The following is a 26,242-nucleotide window of genomic DNA, read 5'->3' as shown; positions in this document are numbered from 1 at the left end:
CTTTGATTTTCATTATTCACTGCATTGATTCATTCATCTACAGTCATGGCCAAAGTGTTGAGAATGACACAAGTATTGGTTTTCACAAGGATTGCTGCTTTAGGAATTTTACATGTTTTTGTCAGATTTTTCTATGGTATACCGAAGTATAATTACAAGAATTTCATAAGTTTCAAAGGCTTTTATTGACAATTACATGAAGTTTATGCACAGAGTCCATATGTGCAGTGTTGGCCCTTCTTTCTTTTTCAAGACCTCTGCAATTCTCCCTGACATGCTGTCAATCAACTTCTGGGACAAATCCTGACTGATGGCAGCCCATTCTTGCATTGTCAATGCTTGGAGTTTGTCAGAATTTGTGGGGTTTTGTTTGTCCACCCGCCTCTTGAGGACTGACCACAAGTTCTCAATGGGGAGTTTCCTGGCCATAGACTCAAAATTTCAATGTTTGTTCCCTGAGCCACTTAGTTCTCACTTTTGCCTTATGGCCCAGTGCTCCATCATTCTGGAAAAGGCATTGTTTGTCACCAAACTGTTCTTGGATGGTTGGGAGATGTTGCTCTCTGAGGATGTCTTGGTCCCATTCTTTATTCATGGCTCGGGATTGGGGCACCACCAGTGCAGAGCTTGCTCAGGAATGGCAGCAGGCAGATGTGAGTGCATCTGCATGCACAGTGATGGAGGCGAAGACTTTTGGAGGATGACCTGGTGTCAAGATGGGCAGCATAAAAGCCAAGAAAAACGTCAAGAACAGATTGATATTCTGCAAAAGGTACAGGGATTGGACTGCTGAGGACTGCTGGGGTAAATTCATTTTCTCTGATGAATCCCCTTTCTGATTGTTTGGGGCATCCGAAAAAAAGATTGTCCGGAGAAGAAAAGGTAAGTGCTACCATCAGTCCTGTGTCATGCCAACAGTAAAGCATCCTGAGACCATTCATGTGCGTAGTGGGGTTGCTTCTTAGTCAAGGCAGTGGGCTAACTCACAATTTTGCCTAAGAACACAGCCATAGTTAAAGAATGGGACCAAAACATCCTCCAAGAGCAAATTCTCCCAACCATCCAAAAACAGTTTGGTGACAAACAATGCCTTTACCAGCATGCTGGAGCATTGTGCCATAAGGCAAAAATGATAAGTAAGTGGCTTGGGGAACAAAACATCGAAACTTTGGGTCCATGGCCAGGAAACTCACCAAACCTTAATCCCATTGAGAACTTGTGGTCAATCCTCAAGAGGTGGGTGGACAAACAAAAACCCACCAATTCTGACAAACTCCAAGCATTGATGATGCAAGAATGGACTGCCATCAGTCAGGATTTGGCCCAAAAGTTGATTGACAGCATGCTAATGTGAATTGCAGAGGTCTTGAAAAAAAAAGAAGGCCAACACTGCAAATTTTGACTCTTTACATAAACTTAATATAATTGTCAACAAAAGCCTTTGAAACTTATGACATGCTTGTAATTATATAATTCAGTATACCATAGAAACACATCTGACAAAAATATCTAAAAATACTGAAGCAGCTCACTTTGTGAAAACCAATATTTGTGTCATTCTCAAAACATTTGGCCACAACTGTTTTTATTTTGTGCTATACATCTTTCATTCAATTTAAATTGATCCTTTGTCTCATTTTATACTTTGTCTAATAATTGTGTATGGAAATATGCTGAGAATGAACATAAAGTAGTGTTTCATTCTGCCCTGAAAAACTTTTCTGCAGATACTCATTTATAAAAGAATGAAGTGCAGCAGCATATCCACTGAGCAGGAAAAATAGGAGATACAAAGCTACTTGTCATGCAAGAACCTTCTTTGTAGTTAGCAGTTCAACCAGCCATTGGTTTGATGGGAGTTCTCATTTTTAGCACAGCTGGTTGCAATGCCAGCTATGTAATTTAGCAGCCTAGGTTTGCATTCCACTGTTGTCGCCTCAGGGAGGAGAACAGCTGACTAGGCCTGACTAAATTCCTAACTAGAGACGGGAGCAATTTTTCTTCCTTTTACCATATAGTTGTTTAATTTAATTTTCAAAGTAGTTGCAGCAGAAAGACATCAGCAGGCATGAAAATGGCCATATGAGGACCTGTTAGCCCAAATCCACTGTGTCACTGTCAGAGTGTATTTACAGGTCAGGAGTGTTGTGTCTGTTGCATTTAGTGTATCTCAAAGATGTGAGTGAGAGTAAAAGAAGAATAATGGCAACCTTCCTTTACTGGCTGTATTGTATCACACACTGGCTATATCACCACAGAGACTGATTGATAAACCAGTGTGAGGACTTGTTATAGTAGAGGAGAAAGCTTTACTGAATTTTTATTAAAAAGAAACATTTGCACTAGAGCAGAAAATATTGTTTCACTCATGCAAGATTGAGTTTTTCATTAACTAGTGAGACTTACTAAATTAAAGGTATTGAGACCTTAACTCTTTGAGGGCTGAATATTTTTTCGGCTGTCTTCATGCAGACACCAGCCGTCAGAGCTAAAGGCGGATTTGATGAGAGAGCGAAGCATACGCGCAAAGCAAAATACTCTGTGGACAACAGTTTGCGTTTTATGGCTGGATCAGACACAGGCTTAATCGCACTGAGATTTGGATGCAAAGGATCTGGAGATCACAAATGAAAGTGATGTACCAGCAGATGTATAGTGGCCGACCGCTGTGTGAAGACACTACTGTATGTCATTATAAATCGATACCCGCCTCGAAAGAGTTAAGTTACTGTGTCTTCACTTTATCTTCCCTCATCTCCACAGGTTGGAGTCATGTGGTCTCACTGCTCAGTGCTGTGAAGCTCTCTCCTCAGCTCTCTCATCTGAGCACTCACATTTGACTGAATTGTTGTTGGACAACAATAACCTGGAGAATTCAGGAGTGCATCTGCTGTGTAAGGGGCTAAGGAACAAAATCTGTAAATTAGAAACATTGAGGTGAGTTAACACCATAATCTTCATTTATGACAAGATTATTGCTATTTTTGTGTATTTTTTTCAATTAAACCTGCTTATGAACAATGGATGCTAGCTTCACTAAAGCTGAGTAAGCCACAGAGATAGACCCAGACTTTTCCAGTGCTTCTGGTACTGTTTTCTTCAACGTTAGAATATCCACTGGACTTTAAATCCTCCTTCCACCTTTTGACAATATGTCTATATTTATGAATGTATGTGAATCTATCTAGATCAAGGTCATTTTACATAGTGCATACACTGGATATTATTATCATCATCATCAAGATAACATCATCATAAGTCACAAAGAGCAGAGATGAAAACCCTTAGATTCCTAAATATTGACACCTTCCACATCTCAGCTGAGCTTGATATACTCAAGATATACTCTTGGTAATCCTCACATATATGTACACCAATTATGTATAACTCTCACTTCACAAAAAGCTACCAATATCATGAACTGCTGTTATCTATGCAATAGTACATAATTTTCCACAGTTCCACAGACATGATGGAATCCACATTATTTCTCTTGGATCTAATGTTCAGCTATTGCATGGAGTCTCCATTCAAGTACCTCTGCATAGGCATTACCACAGAGACAATAGAGTGTGAACCCTAAGAAACTGGAATACAACCTATGGTCCCTTTTTAAAAATGGTGACCACCACCCCAGACAGCCAGTTCAGAGGCATTTTAGTTGTCTTTAATGCAACATTGAGGAGATGCTTTAGCCAAAGTAACCCCCCTAATCTCCAGTGCTTTCAATATATACAGTTTGATATCATCCACCCTGGGTCCTAGCACTGTTTTCTTCAAGGTGTGCATTGCCATTGGATTTAAAATGTTCCTTTCACCTTTTGACAATATACCCAGTTGAGGTCAATATTTCCGTAGCCTTGCTGAGAACAGCCTTGGCAGCATCCCCCTTCCTCTCCCCAAGTAGTCAAAAGGTTTGCCAGAATATCATTTTAGGCCATACAAACATTATTCTCCATGGCCTCACCACATTCCACCATATATAGGTCATGGGTTTGGTTATTGCTACATCTGCTCTTCGTTTGGCCTGAAAGTACCTTTCAGTCTAATCTGAAGTTCCTCCTGCCAACATCACATGGAAAAATTACCAGGGTTATCATAAGTGTTGATTTACTGGTCAGTCTACATTCCAATCCTTTACGATGACCAGAAGCTCTAGATGGAGACTAAAAGAATGAGATATGAGTATACTTTTTAAGTAATTTCAGATTGACTATAGTGGTCTTGAAAGGTGCTTTCACAACAGAGTAGAATTAGACAAAAGCAGTTAAATTCTCCTGCCAATACTGTTGTAGTCAGAAGTTAAGTTGGTTCTGAAGGGTAATATTTACTGGTAAATGAAGGCACTAAAAGGGGCAAAACAAAACATAGTCCTTAAACAGGCAAGAGTTTAAAGGGAAATTGTCAAAATCTCAATTGTCAAAATACAATGCTATACTAAACCTGGAGGTCAAAATAGCTGAAGCAAAATACTACTTGCCTGTTTTCTTTATAAAGTTTCTTTGATATGTTCAATCAAAAAATCTGGATGGCAGTATGTCTGTGACACCATCTTAAATTGCAACTTTAATGTCACATGCACAGCAACAAGTGATGAACTTTAAAAGTTCAAGACTCAAAGCTCAAAACTGTCTATTGATGATGTCCCCATCAATACATTAAAAGTAATTACAAGAAAAATAAATCAAAATTATAAAATAATGTACTCAAGTTATATCGTTATGATATAGATCAAATAATTACAACAGAATCACCCTCCTGAGGTGTAGATTTATCCAGATGACAAAGATGAAATTGCTGAAGAAGGTGCGTAAGATTAATATTCCCACCTAAAATCTGTAAATGATCCTCAAGACAATAATCCCTAGCAGTTGACCAAATAATGTACCTGAGAATCCTGACACTCCTCTGCGCCATCAACAATGACAGAGTGAGGAGGTAGTGTAGTCTGTCAAAACTGACTAGAGAACACAGGTTTAAAAAGAGACATGAACATGAGATTCATTTTACAACGTGCAGGAAGGACCAACCTAAATATAACTGGACCTACACATTTCAGAACAGAATAAGGGTCTCTAAAACTCTGAGCCAATATCTGACAAGGAACTCTAAGTGGGATGTCCCATTAAACAAGCCACAGCTTTTCCTGACTTTGTATTGTGGAGGAAGCTTTCTTCTTATCCAAACTAGCCTTTGCGGAGGCCCATGCCCTCAACAGGTTTTCTGTAAGAGCTTTCCAATGATCCCAGGGGAAATGCATAAATTCTGCAAACTACAAATAAACAAATGATTAGGACCCATAGAACTCAGTTGGGTTAAACCCATAAATGCACTTAAAGGATCAGAAACCCAGGAAACTAATTTGAATGAGCAATGGTGAAAAAAGTGAGCACAGTACAATTAAAGCGAAACACATATTGAAATGTGGAATTAACTTGTCCAAATTACTTCACAAAGAAATGAGTTACAGAAATGTAACTCATTCTGTACTAGTATTTCAGTGATGAATCATTCTGAATGCTGGTGACTTCAAACAAAGAAATGAACATCTACCTGCTCGTTCCATTCATGAACACTGCAAAGTAGACCTGGTCTATCCAGATGTTAAAGACTATATATAAACCTGTAGTACAACTTGAACAGGTCGGACCTCATCTTACTGCCACCTGCAAGCCTGTTACTGACAGCAGCAGCTCTCTGTTATCCAAGCCAGAAGTTCATTTGCATGTTAGGAGGTGGAGAGTTGTTGTTTGTTTTGAATTATAATATTTATTTATTTATTACATTATTTATTTATTTATATTTTGTAGCTTCTGTAAATTTTTATTTCCCCCTTGGAATAAATAAAGTTCTATCTATACAGGTATGTATATATATTGTGGACCACCCAGGCTGCCACTTCTACCTGAACCCAACACAGACAAGCGTGGGACACAAGTCCAAGGCACACAAGTTTTATTTTTTCTTTTTACCATGTGGGCAATGCCTTCCTCATTCCCACAAGTTCAACACAATCCAACACAAGCACAAAACAATTCTCTTCCATTTCTCCTTTCCCTTACTCCGGTCAAGCTTCGTCCTCCTCCTCCTGACTCTGGCTTCCCAAGTAGTTGCTGCTGGCTCCTTTTATAAGGCACCTGGAAGTGCTCCAGTTGCTTAATGACTCATTTCTGGCAGTACTTCTAGGTGTGGCGGAAGAACTGCCCATAAGGGCTCAGCAGCTCATGCTACAGCACACTCTGGGGGCACCTGTGGATCCCAAAAGGGCTGCACCAAACTCCAACTCCCAAGAAACCCTGCGGGAGTCCGAGGCATGCTGCAGCCCAGGGGGATTGTCAACTAGTGTCCTGGGGGAGGTAACACTCTGGTTACACTTTCTCCCCTGGTCCTCCCAGTGTGGAGGCGTCCCGACCGGGCAAGGGCCCTGGCCTCATGCTCCAATATATAATAATAATATAATGATTCATTACATTTATATTTTATACATATATATATATATATATATATATATATATATATATATATATATATATATATATATATATGTATATATATATATATATATATATATATATATATATATATATATATATATATATATATATATATATATATATATATATATATATATATATATATTTGCCGTTGTAGATCCACGAAGTGAGAAAAAACGAATCACGTATCATAAAATAGTTTTATTCCAGAGCTTTCAACCCCTGTCAGGGGTCTTCATCAGAGGATAATGCTTAGACTTACAAGAATCAAAGGCAATATATAGCAACACATTCAGGATGGGGGGGGTGGGTGGAGGTGACTAAGTCAGTATGATCAAGGGCGTGGGGGGGTTGTATAGTTTAATTATTGTGTATATGTCCTTTTTAAGTTGGTATATGCTGGGTTTATGTCCAAGTGTCTGTTGATGGTGTTTTCATCTGATAGCCAAGACTCGGCCAACTCTCTGGCGCTTTTTGTACTGGCCTTAAATTTTACTTTTACGTTGTCCCAGTTGAATGTGTGTCCTGTCGATTTAGTATGTGCATATATCAAAGATAGTGCGTCCTTTCTTCTGACGGCGTTGCGATGTTCCTGTACACGTGTTGAAATTCTTTTTGACGTTTGTCCTATGTATACAGCTGAGCAAGAATTGCATGGAATACTATAAACTGCGTTTCGTGTTTCGGCTGTCGATTTCTTGTTTTTAGCATTAAACAGGACCATGCGCAGATTGTTCGTGGGTTTATGTGCTATTCTGATGCCCCACTTGGTCAGGGTGCGTGCCGTGCCTTCTGACACATTATGGTGATACGGGAGTGAATGCCAGGTGGGGTGGGGGTTCTGATTTACGTCGATTGTATGCTGATTCCTTTGGCGTCTGCTGTGTAGACTCCGATTAATGAATGATTTTGAGTATCCGTTCGAGGTGAAAAGTTGAAACAGATAGCGTCTCTCATTAATTTTTGTTTCCTTGGTATTACAATGCGTGTGGACACGTTTAAATAGGGTTTTCACGCAGCTCCGTTTATGAGATACCGGGTGATTGCTGGCAAAGTGTAGAATCTTGTTTGCGGTAAACACTTGTGGTCAGGGTGGCGTCACTATTTCTTTGGATGTAAATGTCCAGGAAGTTGATGTGTCGATTGATTTCTTTTTCCATTGTGAACTGGATTGCAGGGAATATTGTGTTAATATGATTGTAGAACTCATTCAGCTGGTTCTTTCTTAATATGATGAATGTGTCGTCTACATAGCGTATCCAAATTTTGGGTGTAATCTGGGATAAAGCTATGTTTTCAAATCGTTGCATTACCAGTTCAGCTAGGAGTCCAGATAACGGTGATCCCATTGGCATGTCTTCTTTCTGTGTGTAATACTTGCCGTTGAAATGAAAGTGCGTTTTTTGGCAAAGTGATATTAGGTGCATTATGTCTTTGATGGACAGTTTGGTTCTTGTCTCTATGGTGGGGTCACTATCCAGTTTCATTAATAGTGTTTCTGTGGCCAGTTGGATCGGGATCATGGTGTATAGCGATATAACATCAAACGAGACCATGATCTCGTCCTCGGCGATGGATACGTCATTCAAGCGCTGTAATGCCGACTCCGCGCTGTTGATGGAATAATCTGAGTCGTCCGTTAAATGTTTAAGTAGTTGGAAAAGTCTTTTTGACAAGTTGTATGATGGTCCGCCTATTAGGCTATATTTATATATATATATATATATATATATATATATATTATAAAAGGAAATCCTGTGACGAGACTTTCTCGGAGATAATTTGAACTCCCGCAAGAGATAATTTCAGGTCCCACAAGACAAGACTTTTTGCCAAGAGATTTTGACAAGTCCTGCCTTCCTCTCAAACATTTACAACCACACCCACGATCCACACACTTCTCATGCATGTGAATGTTATTGTCAGGCATAGTTCCTGTGCTTTCAGCTCCAAGCGGGGTCAGAAATAAAAGACAAAGAGTAGAAGACAAAGTAGAACAGCGTAAAGAGGTTCAAAAATGGCGCGATACACATGCAGAGCAGGTTAGAGATTATGAAAGTACTAAAATTTGAAAGTCTTAAAAAAGTGATAGTAAAGATTGCATTAACGCTAACAAAATGGAAATTATTACTCTGTGAAATAACGGAACAGTGAAAAGAGATCGAATATATGGACAAAGGTGATATGACAGAAGTATGTAGATATTGTTTGGCTTTAAAATTTAAGGTGCAGACTTGTAGATCGTCTGATTCGTGTTGCCATCCGGGAAAAGCAGTGTTTCTTCCTAATGAAGAGGCATATCCATAAGAATTAAAAGATTTGTTGTTTGGTGAAAGTGAAATCCACATACGCGAGCGGCAGAGACGCAAAGTGGCTGGTGCATAGCGCCCGCCCAGGGGTTGGCGAGCGAAGCAAGCAGGGGGCTGATCCCGCTTGTATATATATATATTCATAGGTCTGAATCGTAATCTGATTATTTGGATAGTTACCTACCAGGTAACACTTGTGGTTGATCAGTCAGTCGGTAATATATATATAGTGTTGTGTCTGGGCTGCCGAGTTGCACAAACAACAAGCTGGAAAAGACTGAGCAAAAATTTTATTTTAGTTGTTGGATGAGCAAGTAGTCAAGCTTTACTCAATGTCGGAGCCTTTATTCAAACAGTATACAAAGTGGATTACTCCCTAGTTGTCTCTGTTCCTTCAGTTCCATTTCTTGAGTTTAATAATAATAATAATTCATTACATTTATTTAGCGCTTTTCTCAGTACTTAAAGCGCTATCCACACAGGGAGGGACCGGGAAGCGAACAAGGAACCCGTAGGTGTCTTCCTCAAGAGAATTCAGCTGTAAAGAGAAAGGCACAGAAGAAGTTAGGACAGGGTCAGGCGCAGTCTGCATAGCAGAGAGGGAGAACAGAACAATAGATGAGTTAGCTGGCTTTAAATATGCAACAAGTGCTAAAATGCAGTATCGCAGCTGTTGAACCAAAATTTTCATTCTGAGGCATTTTCTTTTGCATTAGAACACTGGACAAGGCTACGGGACAGGTTGCTGTGTGGTCACTATATACTGTGTATATTATATATATACAGTATATATAATATATACTGTATATGCATGTTGACTCTTCTGTCTCATCTGTACTGACCCTGACTCATCTGTATTGTAAATCCACCCCCTCAGCCCCATTATTTCATATTTACTTACAATATGTTGATTTTGCTTTATTTTACTGTACTTTATCACTTATTGAATGATCACAGATTGACTTACAGTAGTTTACTTTAAACCATGATTTTGTTTGTGTGCTTTTTTTTTTTTGTAACGTTCCACTTTGTAAAGTGCACTTCGTAAACACAGACTAATTAGCCCAAACTCTCATTAAGAGTAACACTTCTGTCATGTCCACAGGATCAGTAACACTGGCATCAGTGAGGATGAGAAGAGGAACTTGAAGGCACTAGAGAAGGAGCTGAACAGAGCTGGACGGCATGTGGAAATAAATATATGAGACCACCAGCTGTGGTACTTCCCCTCAACTTACTGTATTTGTTGTTAAAAATCATACTGTATTTGATTGAATACTCTTAAAATATTTCTATATTCAAAATTGTGTCTTTGCTTTTTTTTTTTTAAATAAACATTTCATTGATTCTGAAAACTAAACATATGTATATTAATAAAGGTATTAAATATTTTAATTAACTAATTATATTTGTGGAAGTCCTGCGGTGGGTTGGCACCCTGCCCGGGATTGGTCCCTGCCTTGTGCCCTGTGTTGGCTGGGATTGGCTCCAGCAGACCCCCGTGACCCTGTGTTCGGATTCAGCGGGTTGGAAAATGAATGGATGGATTTGTGGAAGTCCAAAAGCTACAAATGATAATTTGCAACATAAGCATTAATTTGAGTTAAATCTATTCAGCTAACCTGTTCAAATGAATTTATTTAGAGCAATGGTTTCCAACTCAGTCCTGAGACCCACTGTGGCTGTAGGTTTTTGTTCCAACTAGCTTCTGTTTTCCATTGGACTCCTGGTCTAATTAAATGAGCTGTCATTTCCCAGCTTCTGTATTTTGTGGTCAATGTAGAAATTACAAAACAAATTTTGGTAAATTTGTATTAAAATCTAGTTATTTGGGCATGATGTGGGTTTTGTTTTACTTTTTAACAGTATTTTCATTCTGCTTTCTGCATTCTACTTGTTCTGGTTTTTGAATCCATTGTTTTCTAATTGGTGAGTCCAGTGTTGAAGTAGTTGCAGCTTTTCATTGTTCACTGTGCTATTTGTCTGGATATCTGCTCTACTGATTGTTAGTTTGTCATTATTAGGATACAATGAAGGGAGCAAACCACACAGAAAAGGGCAAACAACAAAACAGAGTTAAACATTTGAAGCTACAGCAAAAACAGAAATATTTCTAAATGTCTTATAAATGTCACAACAATACTGTTGGGCTTTTCGGAATGCAGAATGTGAGAAGAGAGAAAAAATACCAGCTAATAAATGAGATGAACTATTATCAAACATTATCACTAATTATGAATCTGGTTGGAACAAAAACCCACAGCCACAGTGGGTCCCCAAGACCAAGTTTGGGAACCACTGATTTAGAGTGATACTTGTCTCATCGATGTTGGGAAACCTAAAGGTGTTGTTACTCAGGCCACTCTAAATGTTTTAGAAAGAGTTGAATGTGTGTAAGAAGCCAACACTGTATAAGTTCAGGTTTGGACCAAACGTTACCTGTTTAAGGATTAAGCCTTATGCTGCAATAGCAATAGGCATTTTGATTCACTTTATTGATTTATTTCTGTTGACTTTTAGTGAATTAATTCATTTGATTCATCAATAGGATCAGCTGCTGGCAAAAGGAAAATAAAACTGTCGGGGGGCGTTAGGGTTTTTTTCAGGTGGGATTCCTCCATGAATGAATAGGAAATATATTACCAGATAATACATTATATGTTAAACATGTTAATAATTCATATCCTATACTATATCCTCTTTGAAAACATGATAGCATAGTGAAAATGCATAATTACAATAAGATAATCAGTTCAAGAATCATAAGTGGATAGGAATTGTTCACAAGTAATAGTGCAGAATGAGAATCATGTGACTCATTTGTGTGTAATGATTCAGTGTGAAGAACGATTGAATGAAACACTCCTTGTCCATTCAAAGAGCCATAAAAAACTATGGACTAAAATAAAATAAAGTTGAAAGCACATAATCTTTAGAAATTCTAACAATTCATTCATAAAGTTCAGTTTAGTGTGACAAATTTGTAGAATGTATAAAGTGCCATACATGTATTTGTTTGAAATTATGTTTATTTATTCCATATAAAACCATTCCAATAACAAATTGCACAAAACAAACAATATATTCACAATATACTGTAAATGGTCTATTATTGTATTGCACCTGTCTGGTGAATGAGAGGACCATCAGTGACAGTGTTCTTGTTCAACAGTAATGATTAGTTTAAACTTGAAACAATCTGATGTGAAGTGAGCGAGGGCCATGAATCTGATGGGTGGTACTTTAAACACCTACTTGTGAAACAAAAGGCACTAGCGACATCACACACACATGCGCTACAGCACTCCTGTTGCACTCCGCTGAATCGATTTGTTTGTACTCATGAATCGATTTGTATGACTTACTGAAAAGTGTCACTGGAAATCCCCAATCACTATGTAACAGGTCCAAGCATTTGATGCTGCAGTCAGACTCTATGTGCCTGTAGTATCTCCTACATTGAGCTACATTGTTTGTATGAAAATGTGGTATAGAAATAAATATTGTTGTTGTTGGTCCACATATCTGAGACACATTATTCTTTAACATTTATGTGTAGCTTGAGCACCCAATATTCAGGAGCACCTTCTGAACTGCTTCAAAACTGTATTTCAGTTCTTTTGAATACAGAAGATCAACAAGTATGAGCTCTTCAATCACCAATTGACCTTCTGTCACCACAGCCACATTGAACAGCACAGCTCTGGGATGGGTATCATGGTGCCTCATAGCCGTTAATATTCCTGTTTTCATTTCTTATGAATTCATTTCATGGGAATCTGTATCCTAAAAATATAAAACATAACGCTTATGTTAATGTGTGATAAAATCAGATATTATCACTCTACTCCTACTCTTTTCCAATACCAAGTAAGAGTTTGTTCACCATCTTTACTTTCTAGTTTGTTAACTGTGTAATTGCTTAGTTTTACATTTCCTTTAGAAATTACATTAACAGTGGTTGATAGCTTCTCATTTTCTTTTAAAAATAGAGGTAGTCCTTGCAGAACCATTGCCCTCCTGTCTGTGGTAACATCTGTAGTCTGAAAAGTTAACAAGAATGATAGTCATGGAGGTAGAACATGCAAAGAAAAATGTCTTAATAAAATGACAATTTAAGAGAACTTTAAATGAAACAATTACAGTACTTGTACAGTGCCCTCTATAATGTTTTGGACAAATATAAATTATCCTTGATTTAACCCTCTGCTCCACAGTCTAAAACTACAACTCAAACAATTCAGGCATGATTAAAGTGCACATTGCAGAATTTCATTTCAGGGGATTTGCATACATTTCAGTCACACCATGTAGAAATATCAATACTTTTTCTACATGGTACCCCCCATTTCAGGGCACCATAATGTTTGTGACCATTGGTGTCACTGGTGTTTGTGATTCCTCAGGTGGGTGTCATTGCTTCATAAGATACCTCGGCTTACTTCTACCTTTTGGAGTCTGTACTTGCCATTGCTCAACATGAGGCCAAGAGCTGTGCCAATGAAAGTCAAAGATGTTACAATGAGTCTAAAAAACAAGAATAAAACCATTAGAGACATCGATAAGATCTTAGGATGACCTAAATCAACTGTCTAGAATATCATTAAGAAGAAAGAATGCACAGGTGGGCTATGTAATCGCAAAGGGACTGGTAGGCCAAGGAAGACCTCCACTGTTGAGGACAGAAGAATCCTCACTCTGGTAAAGGAAAAGTTCCTCAAACGCCTGTCTGACAGATCAGAAACAGTCTTCAGGTAGCCGATGTGTGTGTGTGAGAGACGACTATCTGCAGAAGACTTCATGAACAGAAATAAAGAGGCCACACTACAAGGTGCAAACCACTAGTTAGACATAAAAACAGGATGGCCAGATTACAGTTTGTGACAAAGGACTTAAAAGAGCCTGCAGAATTCTAGAAAGAGGTCTTGTGGACAGATGAGACAAAGATGAACCTCATCAGAGTGATGGCAAGAGCAAAGTGTGGAGACATAAAGGAACTGCCCAAGATCCAAAACAGACCACCTCGTCTGTTAAACACTGTGATGGGGGTGTTATGGCTTCGGCATGTATGGCTACCACAGGTCCCGGCGCACTTCTCTTCATTGATGATGGAACAGCAGATGTCAGTGACACAATGAATTCTGAGGTGTGTAGAAACATCTGATCTGCTCAAGTTCCACTAAATGCCTCCAAACCCACTGGATGGCTCTTCATCGTACAACAAGATAATGATCCAAACATACTGCTGAGGCAACACAGGTGTTTTTCAAAGCTAAAAAATAGAAAATTCTTGAATGGCCAAGCCAGTCGCCTGATTTGAATCCAAATGAGCAGGCCTTTCATATACTGAAGAGAAAATGTAAGGAGACAAGCCCCCAAAACAAGCAGGAGCTGAAGATGGATGCATTAGAGGCTTGGCAGAGCACCACTAGAGAAGATCCTCAGCACCTGCTAATGTCTGTGAATCATATGCAAGGAATATGCAAACAAAGTCTTAAATGTGACAATGGCTTTAATAGACCTGCCATTGCGGTGTCACAAACATTATGGTGCCCTGAAATGGAGGAGCCATGTAGAAAAAGTGGTATGTAACTGAAATGTATGCAAATTCCCTTAAATGAAAGTCTGCAATGTCTGAATTGTTTAGTTTGTAATTTTAAACTATGGAGCAGAGGGGGGAATCAAGATAAAGTGTGTCTTTATCCCAAACATTATGGAGGGCACGATATTTGACATATTTTCTTTTATTTTGAACAGTTTGTTGACTACACTTCCAGGTTGCTGGTCACATTTTTATTTTAAATTTTAATGAATAATCCTCTCTGTTGCGGTGGGTTGGCACCCTGCCCAGGATTGTTTCCTGCCTTGTGCCCTGTGTTGGCTGGGATTGGCTCCAGCAGACCCCCGTGACCCTGTGTTTGGATTCAGCGGGTTGGAAAATGGATGGATGGATCCTCTCTGTTTCTCTGGTAAAATATTGTTGGTGTACCTCTCACCATTAAAGGCGGACTGCAGATGAATACATTCTGAAATTATAGTCCATGACATTGAAGGAAAAATGTGCATTTCCAATGACTGAAGTACAAACATTTACAGTATAATTTGCTTTGTTGCGTAAACACATTTTCATTCCCATTTTAAAGAGAAGAATTATGAGGTGTAGAATGTACTGTTAGCTACAAAAACAGGATGGCCAGATTACAGTTTGTGAAAAGGTACTTAAAAGAGTCTGTGGAAATCTGATAAAAGGTCTTGTGGACAGACAAAACAAAGATGAACTAAAGATGAACAGGTATCTGATCTAAATGAAATATTCAGGTTAATCTTCTGTTTACATTCAGAATGTTAAAGACTGATTTTCAGATGAGAAAAGTCTGTTTAAACATTAGCTCTTTGTATATGCAATTAATTGGTTGTGTATTATTGAAAGTAAAATATAAATTAAAAAAACTGCCTGCTGTATGTATTTAGTGGTAGCTATGCGATTTTGCCACATGCATATTTATAAATATTTTAGTAGCATTAACTACAACACAGTCACATATTATGTAAAATTGAGGCTTATGAGCCCAAACAAATCCTGTTCAGATCTTTATTAGGGGTCTGTTCATTCTGTATTTCTAAAAGAGTCTTCAATTATTGTGCTGTCTTGCCAGTTTTTTTCTCTATGCATTTTAATTAGAGCTGTTGAAAGCTTCTCCAGGGATGTCAGAGATGTTCCTATCAGTTGCACCTCGGCAATAAGATGAAACTCTTCATATACATGTGACAAAAATCATAAATTAACAATTTGTTTTCTTTCAAAAACCCAGCATCACCACCCCACAACCTTAATGTCACGTTGGATAAAACTCACAACACTGGCCACCTCTGTCGGACAGCGGAGACCAGTGGGTTATCCATGACTATCTCCTTTCTTCTCATGGGAAAAAGTGAGGTCCGTTTTTGATGTTGACTAGGTGCAGGTTTATATTTTTCTTCTTTACTTTATTCATAAACTGCTGCCTTTCTTTTCCAAGCATGACCAGCATGGTGATTTGACAAAAAATATATCTCAGATTTATAAGTTGTTTTTTTTTTTTTAGGCAACCTCCATGAGAAGCAAATCTGGAAGAAGCCAAACTGCACTGTGGAATGAACAAATGCAGCCACTGTGAACACAAGGAAATGCTGAATATGGACGGTGCCAGCGCTTCAAACTGTAACGTCTGAGAAGTGTGTCCTGAGTTGTATCATAAAATGTACAGAGTGTGCATGGCATAAAGAGTGTGAAAAACACAAGAAAGAAATAACAGCTGATTTGGAGGGCTTTCCGAAGAGTTTCAATATCATAACACTTTGAATTGATTAGATGAGATTACATATTTGTTTCCAAGGGGTGTTTAGTTTTTTTTTAACAGAAACTCATTAAATAAGTAAATAGGTAGTTTCCATAGATAAGAATATATACATAAACACAATGGTCTGATATATGACTATAATAGTTTGTTTTTTTTTTCCAAAGGTGCAGCAAGTTCCTTGTTATAGAGGTCTGATCAGTGGGCTCCTTTTAGACCCCTCTCCCATTTCTGTACAGTTTCTCCCACACTCTTAAAATTCAAGGTGCCAGAGTGGTTCTTCAGAGTGATGCCATAGGGGAACCATTTTTGGTTCTCAAAAGACCCGTCCACATGAAGGGTTCAGATTAAACCCTTTATTTATTTAGATCCATAATTGGCTACATACAGTAAATAACCAGATTTAACAGATTTATGAAATAACAATGGGTCCTGACTTTAAAAGGACTCTCACTGCATACAGGCTGAGTTCAGATTTCCTTAAGGTAGGTAGGTAGGTAGGTAGGTAGGTAGGTAGGTAGGTAGGTAGGTAGGTAGGTACGTATGTATGTACTTTATTAATCCCAAGGGGAAATTCACATACTCCAGCAGCATATTGATAAAAAACAATATTAAATTAAAAGAAAAAGAAAAATGCAGGTATAACAGACAATAACTTTGTATAATGTTAACATTTAACCCCCCCGAGTGGAACTGAAGAGTCGCATAGTGTGGGGGAGGAACGATCTCCTCAGTCTGTCAGTGGAGCAGGACATTGACAGCAGTCTGTCGTTGAAGCTGCTCCTCTGTCTGGAGATGATACTGATTAGTGGATGCAGTGGATTCTCCATGATTGAAAGGAGCCTGCTCAGCGCCCATCACTCCGCCACAGATGTCAAACTGTCCAGCTCCATGCCTACAATAGAGCCTGCCTTCCTCACCAGTTTGTCCAGGTGTGAGGCGTCCCTCTTCTTTATGCAGCCTCCCCAGCACACCACCGCATAGAAGAGGGCGCTCGCCACAACCGTCTGATAGAACATCTGCAGCATCTTATTGCAGATGTTGAAAGACGCCAGCCTTCTAAGGAAGTATAGTCAGCTCTGTCCTCTCTTGCACAGAGCATCAGTATTGGCAGTCCAGTCTAATTTATCATCCAGCTGTACTCCTAGGGGGCGGCACGGTGGCGCAGTGGGTAGTGCTGCTGCCTCGCAGTTGGGAGATCTGGGGACCTGGGTTCGCTTCCCAGGTCCTCCCTGCATGGAGTTTGCATGTTCTCCCCGTGTCTGCGTGGGTTTCCTCCGGGCGCTCCGGTTTCCTCCCACAGTCCAAAGACATGCAGGTTAGGTGGATTGGTGATTCTAAATTGGCCCTAGTGTGTGCTTGGTGTGTGGGTGTGTTTGTGTGTGTCCTGCGGTGGGTTGGCACCCTGCCCAGGATTGGTTCCCTGCCTTGTGCCCTGTGTTGGCTGGGATTGGCTCCAGCAGACCCCCGTGACCCTGTGTTCGGATTCAGCGGGTTGGAAAATGGATGGATGGATGGATGTACTCCTAGGTATTTATAGGTCTGCACCCTCTGCACACAGTCACCTCTGATAATCACGGGGTCCGTGAGAGGCCTGGTCCACCTGAAATCCACCACCAGCTCCTTGGTTTTGCTGCTGTTCAGTTGTAAATTTGTTAGTGTCCTGCTACGATATGTGGCCTACCATGCATTAAAGATTTTTTTCTACATATTAGTACATTTTTCAAAATAGAAAGAACCAACTTCATATGCAAAGAACCCTTTCCAGAATGAAATGGTGCATTATCATTCAATGGTCCTATGAGGAACCGCACAGCCCAATAGAGAACCATAAAGTTCCATTAAAGAACCAGTGTTTTTAGAGTGCAGCATGGCACATGTCACAGTTTTCCTATCCAAAAAGAATTTAGCATAAATGCAATGTACAAGAATATAGAAAAAAGTACACCAGCTGGTAATTGTGTATATGCCTTTACAGGCTGCTATGCATATAATGCTTATTATACTTTTTTCAAACGGCCATTTTAAACAAGAAAACATCACCACAGAGGCGTACACACTGTTTTTCTATTTATTTTTTGACTGCATGCGCTTTTACAGTTAAACAGTATTGATTAGAATATTGATGATCATTTAGGAAGCAAAATTGATTAGAGATTCATCTAACCTATTGTTTACCCAATCCTGACCATCTCAATAAAGTCTAAGTGCCCATGTCTGGTCATGGCTTTGAAACTTAGTGTGAAAAGTTTATGTCAGGCCCCTCTGCTATATAAGAATACAGACCTCTACCTTAGCAGAAAAAAAGGTGTCCTGGTATCACATTTGTGATATAAAAACACAAGAGCTGTTATAATTAAAAACGAATGTCAAATAAAGCGCTTGGCACTAATGGCTTTTGTAAAGAAATGAAAACCACCATGATAGATATAATCAAGATCTCTGTATGATTATAAAAGAACTGGAGAATGAATAGTCACTAAAATTTACATTTACATTTACATTATTTAGCAGACGCTCTTATCCAGAGCGACTTACAACAGTGCTTAGTAGTCTACGACTGTTCTTCAGTCTTTAAGGCTAGGATTAAATCTACTGTCATTAAACAAGTTACCGCTGACCAAGTTGTACACAAAACCATGCTAGAAGAAAATAGTAAGTTGTTAGTACAAAAATTTTTTTTTTACATTTTATTTTGAGAAAAAGGGTAGAAAAAAAAGTATGGGGACTTTAGTCCAAGTGCTATTGAAAGCAGTGTGTCTTCAGACGACGTTTGAAGACAGTGAGGGTCTCCGCTGTTCGTACAGCAAGAGGAAGTTTGTTCCACCACTGAGGAGCCAATACTGCAAAGAGTCTTGATGCATGTCGTCCTCTTCTTTTAAGTAAGGGTGGTTCGAGACGAGCAGTGCTTGATGTTATGAGAGAGCGAGAAGTGACACGCTGCTTGACCAGTGCTGATATGTAAGGTGGTGCAGCTCCAGTTTTGGCCTTAAAGGCAAGGGTTAGGGTTTTGAACCTGATGCGGGCAGCCACAGGGAGCCAGTGCAGGTTCCGCAGCAGAGGTGTAGTGTGTGAGAATTTGGGAATATTAAAAATGAGTCTTGCAGCTGCATTCTGGATCAATTGAAGTGGTCGTGTTGCCTTTAGTGAAAGTCCAGACATCAGAGAGTTGCAGTAGTCCAGCTTAGAGATGACCAAGGTCTGGACGAGAAGCTGAGTAGCCTCTGTAGTGAGAAAGGGGCGGATTCTCCTGATGTTGTAAAGAAGATATCTGCAGGACCTGGAGAGGTTGCTGATGTGTGGATCATGCATAATTAACAGGCCATCCATCATTACATGTTGCAAGTAATATAAGCTAACATTAAGCACATAAAAATGCATTTAGATTTATTTGCAGACTATCATTGATGGTTGTTGAAGTTACTGTGTAGTAATGATGCTTGCATGCTAACCGGGTGATTGTTAAGACCGTCTTTCAATAAATTGTATTCTGAGTTTTTACTACTGTACTTACTTTACAAAAAAAGGAAAGTTTTACCCTTCTAAATGCCTGAAGTTACGTTGGAGTAATCCTAGCGTGTGACTGGACTCCTGCACACAACCAAATCTTAAAATTCAAGAATATTTTCACTTATGTGCAAAAAAACAAAAAAAGAAACACGCACACTCGTACACACACAACAGATTATTCTTTCTCAGAATGCAGATTTTGGCATTTGAACCCAAGTAGATTTCACACCTGTTCCAATTAATAAAGAAAAGCTTGTCAATCTGAAAAATTAACACAAAAATGCTTTAATTACAGGTATTTTGCACTTCATCAACTATCATCATCATCATCTCTGCCCGTGGTCCCATTTGGGGCATAGACCGCCAGTCAGCTCCCTCCACATTTTTCTAAGTTGAACTCTCTTCACTTCCTACACCATACGTTATTCTTTGTTTGCTCTGTGAGGGTGGGGAACAAATTCACTTCTAGGCTGGGGTTTAGCTCACCAAAACTTGCCATTTATTTATAAGGATGAAACAAACATTTACAAATGATGCACGTCTCCGCCACTCCTTGATGCAGTCTGCTCTACCTACTGTTCACATCCTCACCTAGAGTTTCTGTTCACAACAGCTTTATTCAAAGTTTACATTCATCGTATACTACATTAGAAGAGTTCGTCTCATACAAACTGCTCTTATCTTTATAAGCAGATCTTATAACCATTTAAAGTATTCAGTATCCCTTTTTTTTATTAACAAGTCATTTACTGAATCCTTGAAGTCTTTCCTTTGATTTGTTGTCTTTATTATGACTTTTGACATGTGACCAACAGTGCCTCCTCTTCCATACCCATCAAGTTTTCTCCTAATGTTGCCTACTTTTAAATCTTTTCCAGGCACTTCATCCAACTCAAAATCAAAAGCAATGTCTCTCTCCTTTTCTTTTCTTTTTTCTAGTATGGCAGGCCGACAACGCTTCCTGTGATGTTTTGCTGCCATCTGCTTTATAAAAAAACTATATACTTTCCCTTAATTTGTTTCTAAATCATTTATCATCTTTTCTTCTCAAAATCTATTGCTTTTCCCTGTATCATTTAAATACATCATAATTTTAATTTGAAACCAATTCTTTATAATCATCTTTTTAAAAAAAATCACTAAAATGATTAAAAGAAGTTCTTTTTTGATTGAATTTCCTTATTAGTTTCTCACCTTCATTCCTAAACTCTTTGCAAGACATTATAAAGTGTTGTAATGTTTCTTTTTGCCCATATTTCATGCATTTCCCATCCATACATTTTTCAATATAACATAAATACTAATTTATGCGGTGGGCTGGCACCCTGCCCGGGGTTTGTTTCCTGCTTTGCGCCCTGTGTTGGCTGGGATTGGCTCCAGCAGACGCCTGTGTCCCTGTAGTTAGGGTATAGCGAGTTGGATAATAGATGGATGGATAAATACTAATTTAGTCCACAATGCCCTTGATGGAGTCTATTATTCGTCACTTCTTCTCTCCTTGACTGGCTGTTTTTTTTAGTCAAGGATAAAAATTTATTTTTATCCTTGACTGTTAGTTTTAGTTGATATAAGTGCCTTCTCTTAGTGCCATATTGCCATACTATTTGCCACTCATTTATTAATTTTTAATCACTTGTTAAAATTTTATTTTCCCAAATGTAGTTCTAAATCAGTTAGTCAGTGATTCACCAACCCATCCATCCATCCATCCATTATCCAACCCGCTATATCCTAACACAGGGTCATGGGGGTCTGCTGGAGCCAATCCCAGCCAGCACAGGGTGCAAGGCAGGAACAAACCCCGGGCAGGGCACCAGCCCTCCTTAGGGCACATACACCCACACACCAAGCACACACTCGGGACAATTTAGGATCGCCAATGCACCTAACCTGCATGCCTTTGGACTGTGGGAGGAAACCGGAGCACCCAGAGGAAACCCACACAGACACGGGGAGAACATGCAAACTCCACTCAGGAAGCAAACCCAGGTCTCCTTACTGCGAGGCTACCACTGCGCCACCGTGCTGCCCAGTTCTAAATCAGCTTGTTCTTTACTCAATGCCTTTTGTGACAATTTTTCAGCAATCTCATTACCCGCTATACCTTTATGTCCTGGAATCCATACTAGTTTTGCTAATACTTTATTTGTGTATAATCCTGTAAATTTGTGTTTTAGTTTTTAAAATAAAATCTTCTCTATTATCCAAATTCCCAGACTCTTAACTCATTATCAGGTAAAACCGCAACTTTATGTCAGTTACCTATTCAAGACTCCAAGAAATTGACGCAATTTATCTGAAAAACGGATTATTCATTCTACACCAAGTTCCTTCTCAATTTTTTTTAAATAAAATGTTAATGCCACTCAATTTTTCTCTGGATCCTTTGATCCATCTTTGTATTTCTGAATATATTCCGTATACTTCCTATCTAGGTATTCTGTTATCACATACTTTTGATACATTCAAAAATTCTTACTTTTTACTTCCTGACTTCGATTAAAATCAATCTGTGGCCTAACTACAACAACAACAACAACATTTATTTCTATAGCACATTTTCATACAAATATTGTAGCTCAAAGTGCTTTACAAGAAGTCAAAGAGAAATTTACAAGAAAAGAAAAAGCCAAATAAGATCATGTAAGAATAGTATAGAATTAGTAACAAAGAAAAAAAAATCCACACAAGCTTATAAAAATAGATGTATAATTAGTAAACGGGCGGCGTCCTCACATACAAAATCATAATTCAAGTCTCTAAGGATGAATACGGTGATAAAGTCAGATGGCCATCCTGAATTTATTATTATTATTAATTTTAAAGTGAATCTTCATTTAATCCTGAATCTGATGTCAATGATGTCACTCTTTTCCCGTAAGACTTGCGTTTATCTTCCCATATTTATATTCCCAACACTCTTTCGAAATTTCCTTAATTAGATAGTTATCATCCTCATGTATTAAACAGGACCAGAACGTAATGCCATTTTCCGACTTATTCTAGCACAGCATTAGGAATTCATGGAAAACCAACCCTAGACTGTCAATCTCTCGCTCTCTCTCTCTCTCGCTCGCTCTATGTCTCGGATATACCAATTCACACCATGGGTGGAGTTTTGAAATAAAATCACTTTAAAGCAGATGGAAAATGTTTCATACACGAATCTTAATTAAATAAAAATTTGAAAAACATCAAATAGTAAAAGCAAAAAATTACAGTTCGCACTTAAGTCAAATATATAACCTCATCTTTCCTTGACGCTGATACTCATTTCTCCCTTTTCCTTTTGATGTCGGCTAGCCTCCGACTTCTGGCCAATCAGATCGTTATTACCACAGACAGCTCTTTCGCCAACCTCTCGCGCGATCGCTATCTCGTTGATGACAGCCACTCATACTGCATCCAGCTGTCACCATCCATTGTTTAAAAAATTGGAGGTAAGTTTAAATGTTTTCTTATTTAGGAACCTGATAATAAGACGCTGAAAATACGAAGAGTAATTTAGATGTCATTAGTATTGGTGGTAGGAGGAAGCATTTGAAGCTTCTGAGGTTTCTTCCCGATTGTTCCAGAAAAAGATCTGAAGTCGGCTCTTCGGAAATAGTAACATATGGTAGGTTACAGAAATCTTAGCAGCCGCGAAGTTCAAGGCAGCGGAGTAATTCTGCATAGTTTCTGTCCAAGAGGAATACTAAAACTCAAAGAACGGACCGTGTGTTCACTTTTATCTTATAATGAGCATGTTGTCATTAAAATACTGGAATACATTTACATGCTTTAATATATGTAATCATTTTCTAACACAAAATGTTTACATGTGTTTTGTAAAATATGTCATTTGTTGTTGAGACAACAATCATAGACACAACCTTATTTGACCCCAGGGAGACTATTGGCTTTTTAGAAAAGCTTACAGAGATACACTAACTACAGCTAAGAATGTATAGTACATAGAAAGTGGCCATAATAACTCCCGGGATTTGTCCTCTGTGGTTAATAAACTACTTCATCCTGCATCTGGCCTGATCACCTCTCCCATTGCAGACTGAAAAAAAAATTGCTTCACTTTTTCTGTGATAAAATTAAAAACCTAAATAAGTGAACTAATACAAGTTCTTCCTCCTTTTTGCATGTTCCCCCTCCATCCAGCCCCATTTCCAAATTTTCATCAGTTTTATCTACCGGTACATTTAAAAATGACCTATTCTGTAAGAGGAGGCCTATTTGTGCACTGTGCCCTATCTCCACCACACTATATCAAGTCCTACAGTATGCCTACATGCCATAATCCTAACTGTTACAACAATAATAAATGCATCTCTTAACACACTGGCTTTGTAAAATTGTAACTGTAACCCCCAACAATAAAAATGTATGGTCTTAATGCTGACAATCTGAACAATTTTCAACCTGTTTCTCACTTACCTTTTCTGTTTAAAGGTCTTGAGCGTGTTGTGATCTCCCAACGTACTAGTTACTTAAGTTGTAATAAACTGATGGAACCCTTTCAGTCTGGTTTGAGAGCATTGCGCAGCTGTGAAACTGCTCTGCTTCAAGGAGCTGATGGTTTGCTTACGACAGTAGACTCAGGGCAGACCAGTATATCAGTTCTGTTAGACCTTTGTGATTCATTTCGTACTGTAAAGCTGCTTTGCTACTTGTTACATTAAGCAAAGTTTAGCTGTCTGTGCCCTGCCTAAAAAAGTTAAGGACTCAATACCCCACCATTTAGTTCAAGGACAGGGTGGGGTTTTGTAATGGGTTTGTATTCTTTTCTCGCTATTTCAGCCGTAAATTATTTTCAGGCTGAGTTTAGCACAAAATTTTTAATTTTAAAATTATCCAAAATTTCTATATGTTGTTTTTTTCCCCAAATGCCCACAAAATCTCAACCGGTGAAAGCCTTTTTAGCTGTAGAAACCAATTGAAAAGGCACACTGAGCAGGAAAACTGTAAACACTACTTTTCAGTTCTGTTGTGCTACACTGAGCTTTCAAACATCAACCCAGTGGATTCTTGCTCTTCACGTCTCTCTTTTGATAGCTCACTGGCCTTAGAAGAACTGCTCACTGAGATGCAGTCAAAACTGGGAAGATTTTACTTAGAAATCAAAAAAATAATTTTCAGAACCAAAGTATGGCACGACATATTTAATAATTATTATAACATCAACTTTATTCATATAGCATACATTATCATACATTTCCATACATCTCAAGGTACTTTTTACAGATTAATCAACAAAGTCAAAGATATGCCACATTTACCTGGATTATTATTATTATCATTAATTAATACTAGGATAGTTTCAAATAAATGTAACTATACTAAATACAAAATCAGCCAGGTATTGTTAAGCAAAATTTGACAACTAAAGTGCAAATTAAACCTTCACCCTTATTTGAAAAAAATGTTTTCTAATTAAAATATTTATACATTAAGTGACAATAGAACAAAGATCTAATTTATATGAATATAAATATATACCTTACACAGTTTATCTTAATTTTACCTAGGCATATGTGCATGGCAAACAATTGAGTAGAAACAGTTTGAGGTTATTAAAGTTAATGAAAAGATACAAAAGCAAATAAAACAGTCCATAGCATTTTCAGTTGATTTTGAATGTAGATGGAGTTCTTGATTCCTGAATGACACGGAGGAGAGGAAAGGAGAGGAGAGGAGAGGAAAACAAAAAACTCCTAAGATTGGACAAACCCCTGGACGGCCACAGTCAGAAGACAGAAGGGAGCAAATTAAATAGTTAGGGCTGATGGTAATCAGTTCTGCATTATGAAAGTCAGAATGACCCTGGCCAGGTAGTCTCCCCCCTTCCACTGGGCACAGTTTAATTTGTTATATTTAAACTAATATTTTTCTTTATCAGTCTCTTAAAATTTGTCCAACAAAATTTATTTGTAGAGCACAAGAAGTGTAGCCCAAATTGCTTTACAAGAAAAAAAAAAAATTACAACTGCAAAAGTAAATTACAGGTATTATTGTAGTAAACAAGCTAGTGGAAAGGCACTTGTTTTATAAGAAATATTAGGGGGCTTTGCCCGCTAACCCCCCGGCCTGCGCTATGCACTAGCCTCTTTGCATCTCTGCCATTTGCGTATGTGGATTTCACTTTCACCAAATAACAAATCATTTTATTCTTGTTGATACGCCTCTTCATTGGGAAGAAACGCTACTTTTCCCTGATGGCAACACAAATTAGATGATCTACAAGTCTCCGACTTAAAGTTTAAATCCGAACAATATATTCAATTTTCTTTTTCGCTGTTCTGTTATTTCTCAGAGCAATAATTTCTATTTGTTTGCACTAATGCGATCTTTACTATCATATTTTTTTTGAGACTTTCAAATTTTAATACTTTCATTATCTCTAACCTGCTCTGCATGTGTATCGTGCCAACGTTTTTAAATTTTTTACAGCATTCTACTTTGTCATCTATTCTTTGTCTTTTATTTGCGGCCATGGACGTGGTTAAATCTCTTGGCACAAAGTCTTGTCTCGCAGGACTTGAAAGTTTCTCTGAAAAAGTCTTGTCTCGTCCTAGGCTAAAAAGTCTTGTCTTAGGAATTT

General features: G+C 38.4%; 1 protein-coding gene across 1 annotated transcript in view; it reads left to right on the top strand.

The window, feature by feature from the left end:
- The window catches only part of LOC114665390 (NACHT, LRR and PYD domains-containing protein 3-like), a 44,552-nt gene extending 34,492 nt beyond the window's left edge, over positions 1–10,060 (top strand). The window contains exons 11-12 of the mRNA XM_028819970.2: positions 2,764–2,937; positions 9,909–10,060. Coding sequence (XP_028675803.2) covers positions 2,764–2,937; positions 9,909–10,008 — 274 coding nt within the window. The 3' untranslated portion in view covers positions 10,009–10,060. The remainder of the gene's footprint in view (positions 1–2,763; positions 2,938–9,908) is intronic.
- The last annotated feature ends 16,182 nt before the right edge of the window (positions 10,061–26,242 follow it).

This window comes from Erpetoichthys calabaricus, chromosome 1, assembly GCF_900747795.2.
Source record: "Erpetoichthys calabaricus chromosome 1, fErpCal1.3, whole genome shotgun sequence".
Taxonomy (NCBI): Eukaryota; Metazoa; Chordata; class Cladistia; order Polypteriformes; family Polypteridae; genus Erpetoichthys; species Erpetoichthys calabaricus.
Note: the sequence above shows the minus strand (reverse complement) of the source record. Positions and strands in the feature narration are given on the sequence as shown.